General features: G+C 38.8%; 1 protein-coding gene across 1 annotated transcript; it reads left to right on the top strand.

Annotated features, from left to right (window-relative positions):
• Positions 1 to 2,532: 2,532 nt before the first annotated feature.
• On the top strand, positions 2,533 to 7,140 carry LOC137240883 (mucin-5AC-like). Its single transcript, XM_067767815.1, has one exon. It carries the CDS (start codon positions 2,996 to 2,998, stop codon positions 6,998 to 7,000), a length of 4,005 nt encoding a protein of 1,334 aa, XP_067623916.1. The 5' UTR covers positions 2,533 to 2,995; the 3' UTR covers positions 7,001 to 7,140.
• Positions 7,141 to 7,550: the final 410 nt, after the last annotated feature.

Below are 7,550 nucleotides of genomic sequence, written 5' to 3'. Positions count from 1 at the left end.
CAAATTGCGTCTGTTGACGTATTTTTTTGTGTATAGTGTTTTAAGTTATCACTGAATTATACACAAACACTAAATATACAAATATGAACACTATGGCAACAAAGTATATATCCGTTATAAGAATTCAAACTAAATAAATAACAATAAAAATGGCTTTATTTCATTTATAGAAAAAAGTGAGATTATTATTTGAACATTTTCCTCAAAAATGGATTTCATATTTGAAACATCAATACGAAAAAAAGGGAATTAAGTTATCTGAACTACAAGTATTACCGGTGTATAATTTTATTTCAGGTATGCTTATGCATTATCGCTTGAAGGGGAGTTAAACATCCTATAAAGTTGGCTTTATTAATCTAAGAATTTTAATAAAAATGTTTATTTTTAATATCTAATTATAAGGAATGCTGTAAAGAAATATATTATATAAGAGTTATTCAAGTGCTAAGTTTCACCTGTCACGCAAAGCTATCTTAGAAATGTTCCTTACGATTGATTCCATAACAGGTTATATTTGACATGACAACAGTTACGAACAGTGGCTACATTTGACATGCATTTAAAGTGAACAACTCTTTGGAGTTCATCTGCCCATCAGCCATCAGTCTTGCTAACTTCGAAACATACTTTGGTGAGTTCATATGGCTTTCAATGCATAGTAGTTTTTCGCAGATACAGTTTTTCTACGGAGAACTGATTTTTCTTATTACTAAGAATTCATGAGCTTAACACCAGCTTATAATAATTGAATATTCAATTATTATGTTTTTTTTGTTTTTTTCTAAGCGAAACTGAAAAGAAGGAAAGAAAGAAACATTTACTGGTATATTGCGATGGTACCATTTCGAAAACCGCCACGAATTCATCATCAGGCAATTTCGTAATGTTATCAAAGGTTTCACCGAGATTCTAACCTCATTTCTACACTAACAACACAATTGAGACATTCTGACTCTATTAATTTTTCTTCAGCTTGAAAGCTTAAAAAGCAAATTGCTGTTGTTGTTGTTGTTGTTGTAGCGATAAGGTTGCCCCCGAAGGCTTTGGGGAGTGTTATCGATGTGATGGTCTTTTGCCGGATACAGATCCGGTACGCTCCGGTAACACAGCACCATTAAGGTGCTAGCCCGACCATCTCGGGAACGATTTATATGACCACGTTAAACCTTCAGGCCATCCCTCCCTCCCCACCCCCAACTTCCATGAGGAGCTTAGGGTCGCCAGAGCCTCGTCTGTTAGTGAAACAGGATTCGCAAATTGCTGTCTTACTTCTAAGTTCTAAGTACGATTATGATCTAAATTTTAAGCAACAGTCTAAACTGTGCCAGACAACTTTCAGCTCACGAAGCTTTAATCCAAGTTGATGTTACGAATAATGCTTTTTAAACGATTTTTATTTGTAATTACGCATAAGCAAATTTATAATATTCTCTTATTACAATTTTGTTTATCGACTATTTTTTGAGTATTTGCCTCTTTCGTTATCGATCTTACTTACTTAATTGGCGCTTACCCGCCTAAACGATTATCGATCATATAAGAGCAAATAAAATAATATTTTGTTATTTGGGATATTCACGTGACCCTCACTATTACCTAAACTGATCATGTGCTTATATAAAAATAAAATGAAATACACTGTAGAGAAATAATTTTTAAGCAGATAATGAGCTACCGTAAATATCCCATTATTTCGAATATTTTTCTCGAACAGACAACAACAATAATAACAAGAATAATAACAAGTGAAAAAAGATAATAACAGGAAGTATATAAAAAAAAAAAACAACAACAACAACTATAGTAATAACAATAACAACTATTACAACATTAACAATAATAAAAAACCCGATAAGACAACAATAACAACTAAAATATCAACAACTGTTCCCTCAAGAAAGACGCACTATACTGAATGTGTTCGAAAACAGGATAAAAACATTTTTCTAAAAAACTCGCTTCATTGTGAATGAAAATCATCATCTGTGCAACGATCACACCCAAAGAGCTGATACAAATTCTTAAAAATTGAAATTTTCTTGCAGATATGTTTCTTTTCTTATCAGATCTTCATATCTCGTGCATCTGGTCCCATGCCATCCCACAGTTGAGATCTCAGTTCATCTAGTGTATCTCATCGCATATCTTCACATCCATCCATTCATAAATTTTATCTCCTCTCATGTCCTTCGTTCACGCCACGGGTAAAACAACATCAAAATTTTAGAAACAAGTTTTTTCAATTAAAAGAAAAATTGTCTAAGCATGGTCGCCCCTTGGCAGTGTTTGGCAAGCACTACGAGTGTATTTCTGCCATGAAAAGCTCCGAGTGAAAACTGATCTGCCTTGCAGGTCCCGTCCCGCCAATTTGTAGGTAAACTAAAAAGCGCACGACGCAAATTTATATTTAATTAAGAAAAGGTGGCTTTTATCCTCTTTATCCACCCTGGACGTGCTGTTGCTTAGACATAATATTTCGATATAATATCGACTTCCTCGCCAGGTAAGTAGCATACCCACCCCATTTTGGTCGTCGTGCCACCAATAATTTCATTCCAAAAAATACACGCATACATAGACATGGAAATGTTAAATTTTTGGTGGAAGTGTGAACTAATACCTCCAAGCGGTGACGACCGGGCAACGTCTGCAGTAAGGTCATGTCTCTGCTACAGGCGGCTAAGTTAGTTCATGCGGAGGGAGGAACCCCTTTAAGCAAAGAAAAAGAAAAGAAGCTAGAAAAAACCTCCCTAAACCGAGGGTGTTATGCGTTCCGTGCCCATTCGGTTGCCGATTTGCAGCCAGGGAGTAATATCGGCTGTATTCGAACGGAGCTCCCCCGACACCGGGTCAACTCGGGGTGGTATAAATGACCTTACCATGGTACAGGGCGCTGCCATGGCTGACCAACCCATATACCCTCATATAAATAATTTGGTAGCCAGATTCTTGTTCTTATTTATAGAGCCGGAACGGTAACCGCAAAGCAAATATGAATAAATCAAATAAAATGAATTACCGTTATAATGAAACGAAAACACAGGCAACAACAAACAGTAGAACAAACGGAACTAAACCTTTTCAAAAAGATAGCGATATTGTTAAAGACAGAACAGGCGATGCTGAATTTCCGAGTTTAAGATTATATAAAATTGGAACTTATGTACATAAGAGTTTTTTAGAATATCCTAACACACGTAAAACAGATTTGATAAGAAAAAATATTACATGGGCTAAGCATATATATGAATTGGGACGCATTATGTATCCAAATTTGTTGACAGCGCAATTTCGTTTGAATAGCATAAATTATAAACCGGATGTTAGCAATGTAGTAAGATCTCGTAGAACTAGCTCTTTCGAGTTTGACGAATCATTGATGGATGATGCGGATTATATGTTTCCCGATATGAAAGATCTGGGTATTGCATTTGGAATATGCAAACGCATGTTGAAAATTCCCAAATCAAAGCGTAGCGCAGCCGACATTGGACGATTGGAATGGGCTATGGAAGTATTGGATGTCAATGATGATATGGTAAGATATTTACTTCAATTAGTTGACCGAATTACCAAAGAGAAAAAAGAGAAAAAGATGAGTCCTCAAGTAAAAGAGCTATCAGACAGCGTGGAAACAGTAGCGAATTCAACAGGGAAAAGTTCATCATCTACTGCAACTGAGACTAATACAACCAAGCGGCCTATAATTATCACATCAAAAACAATTAATGCAAATTCCAAGACGACGACTTCTACTTCAACGGCAAATAAAACGACTTCAACGGCGACTATATCTTCAGGTACTACTACGGTTACCAAGGCGAATTCAACTGCTGCGCAGTCTGCAGGAACTACTTCTAAGGTAAAGAATGTGGAAACAACCGCAGCTACCCCTATAAATGCAAAGACTACGGCAACTAAGGCGAACATATCGAATCCTACAACAATAAAAACGTCTGCGGCAGTCAAACCGAACACAGCGGCACCGTCTTCGAAGGCAACTACGGTTACCAATCCCACAACCGCAGTGAATTCTACAAACACGGCAACTAAAGCGAATACAAGGAATTCTACAGATACTACATTTACGTTAACCAAAGCAAAAGCAGTGATGGCGACTAATGCAACCACAACATCTACGGACATTAAGACGAATGGGACGACGGCGAGTTCCCCCAGCACATCGTCTACACCAAACAAAGCGAATACAGTGCCAGCAAGCTCTACAAATACAACGTCCACTGCAATGACCAAGGCTTATTCTACCAATGCTAGTTCTAATAGTACTCAGGCAAATTCCACGGCAACTCTGAATACAAACACAGCTTCTACTACAACCACGGCAAATGTGATGCCACTTATCAGCGTGCGACCATTTGCAAGAAATAGCACAGCGTTTAATGACAACAAAGAGAGCTCTACAAACACAACTTTTACGTTAACGACTGAGGCGAATAATACAAATACGTCTTCTACAATAACCACGGCGAGTTCCACCAGCACATCGTCTACACCAGCCAAAGCGAATACAGTGCCCGCAAGCTCTACAAATACAACGTCCACTGCAATGACCAAGGCTCATTCTACCAACGCTAGTTCTAATAGTATTCAGGCAAATTCCACGGCAACTCTGAATACAAACACAACTTCTACTACAACCACGGCAAATGTGACTCCACTTATCAGCGTGCGACCATTTGCAAGAAATAGCACAGCGTGTAATGACAACAAATCGACCTCTACAAACACAACTTCTTCTACGTTAACGACTGCGGCGAATAATACAAATACGTCTTCTACAATAGCCACCGCGAATTTCGCAGCTACTTCTGCAAGTATAATGTCCAATCTAGCAAAGGCCAGAGCAGCGGCGAGCAACGCACCTCAAACTTCTAACAGCCGAAAGAGAAAGAGAAAAAGAAATCAGCAACAACAACAGCCACAACAACAACAGCCACAACAACAACAACAACAGCCACAACAACAACAACAACAGCAACAGCCACAACAACAACAGCCACCACAACAACAGCCACCACAACAACAACAACCGCATATACTACCAGCGACGATCTACAGTACTAAGTGCACAATTCCAGTGCTCATATCCGGAGATAACGCCAGAATACCAAAAAACACAGTAGCTGTAAATATGCAAAAACCTATGGGTAACAATCACTTATTAATAGGAATTAATACAAATCATAGGTCGAGTGGTCTTCCTAGACCTCCATTAATACGACATCCACCAGGGGTTAACATGCCTTTTAGAGCACCAATGCCACTTATAAGGGGAGGACCACCGATGCTACCTATAAGAGGTCCACCAATGCCGATAATGAATAACTTTCAACAAGCACGTCCAATGTATCATCCACCTCCTATAAATGCGCCGTATCAAGTGCAAGCAGCAGTGAATAACTTCCAATCCCCATACATGTACAACCAACAACCTACTGCTTATCCACCTGCAGGCTATCCACCACCTGAACCACATATGGGTAGTGCAGTGCCACCACAATATCCTATGCAGCATAATTATCAAGAATCGTATGGCTTCAATAATCCAGCTACGTTAAATATGTCATACCCTACAATGCAACCGAATATTTACGAGCCTAACACCATGCATTATACACAGCCAGTAGCACCACAATCCAACATTGAAACGCAGCATGATTTCTACGCACCTTTCGCGTATAACAACAACTCAATCACTGTAGATGTACCAACACCAGTTCCACCGCCCGCAACCACGATGCCGTTGGCAACTTTAGCAACGCGAACATCTCAAGATGCACAGAGTGATCGTGATAAAGCATCGAGGTCATTATCTTCGAAAACATCTTCAACGAAAACATCCTCAACGAAAACATCCTCAACGAAAATATCCTCAACGAAAACATCGTCATCGAAAACATCTTCAAATGAAACAAAACAAAACTCACCCAAATCAACAAAAAGTTTTCAATCACGTAAAAATATAGAAGATTTCGTCAATCCATCAAATCCCTCAACCGACCGATTATCGAAGGTGCTGAGTGATTCGGTATACGAAAATCTTCTATACAAGCCAATACTCGATTTAACAGCATTTAGTGAGGATGCGTCATTAAACGCTAAACGTCGACGTTTAATTGAGGAAGGCCTCATAAGCGATCCCAAGGAGTCTAAGGAAAATATTATAGTTGGAATTGTGGATCACAGTGCTCCACATGGCATTATAAGTGCAGCAAACTGGAGTTTGTTACAAAAAAGATTACAAGCCATGCTCTTGGAGCTGCTGAAAGATGATCCTGGTTCGTTCCCAAATGGCTTGGATGCAGGTTGGCATCAGGGGCGCATAAAACTATTCGCTTTTGAAAATCAAAAGTCCCTACAACTCTTCAAAAGGGCCGTTTATAAATTGGGCGATCTTTGGCCTGGTGCACGTGTCACTGTTGAACTGCAAAGTGCTCTCCCGCATCGCCCACGTTATAGAGCATACATACCCGTAGAACCCTCAGATCCTGCAACGATTTTGAAAATTATTCGTGTCAGCAATCCAAATTTGCACACACGCGATTGGGAGGTAATGAAAGTCGATGGTGAGAGTAGAAATCAACGTTGTATTTGTCTCGTTTTAAATGCTGAATCCTTTGAACCATTGCTCGAACAAGGTATGATTATTACATACGGTTTCGGCTGTATACGTTTAAAAATGTACAAACAGGATAAACTACCACATGAAAAGGAAGCATTACTATTGAAATATAACAGTAAAAAATTAAAAGATTCTGGTCATCAACAAGTTGCTATAAGCCGAAGGAAGTCTGTGTCAGAGAGGGAGAGAGCTGAAATAGAGAGGGAGTATAGAAATTCTGTTGATGGAAAACGCATGAGAGCAGACGAACTTACGTCGAAACTAGCTGAAGATATTTTGCAACATTTGGATCAAATAATGGATGAAAGTGCGTTTAATGTTGCTGAGCGTTCGGAGTATCGAGATCGGTACTAGTTTTAAGTACTCATATTTATAGATCTTAATTCATAATTTTCCATTGCAACTTAAGAATTATCTGTATGTTTTATAAACGTATTTTCAGCTTTTTGAATTTTGAATTAAAGTGCCGATTAAACTGGCTTCAGACAGGTTAATTTCAATTTTTTTCTTTCATGACGGAATTACAGGTAAGAATAATGGAAGACTTAAAATGGTACTGATGCCGAAACCGGTTCGTCTCCAAACAAAATTTGTCAAGGTATAACGGAACATCGTTCCTATGTACATATATATGTACATAAGGTACATTGGTCGTGCTTTTTTGAAGCTCATATGCGTTTGCGTTTTAATTTTGTAAGAGCAGCGCACAATACTACCCGTCGTTATTGCTTTAAAGAAGAGAGGAATTCACAGCTTCCGCAATTCAATTGTCAACCTCAACTATGCAAGGCACCTGAGTACTCAGCCGTATGAAGCAAAAAAAAAAACAAGCAGGTCCTCAGTGAAGTCCACAAACAGGCGTCGGACCTTTATGGCAGGAATTGCCCGGTGAATCCAGTACTCA

The sequence above is a fragment of the Eurosta solidaginis genome, chromosome 2 (genome assembly GCF_040869045.1).
Source record: "Eurosta solidaginis isolate ZX-2024a chromosome 2, ASM4086904v1, whole genome shotgun sequence".
Lineage (NCBI taxonomy): Eukaryota > Metazoa > Arthropoda > Insecta > Diptera > Tephritidae > Eurosta > Eurosta solidaginis.
The sequence above is the reverse complement of the archived record's forward strand: the minus strand, read 5'-3'. Positions and strand labels throughout refer to the sequence as shown.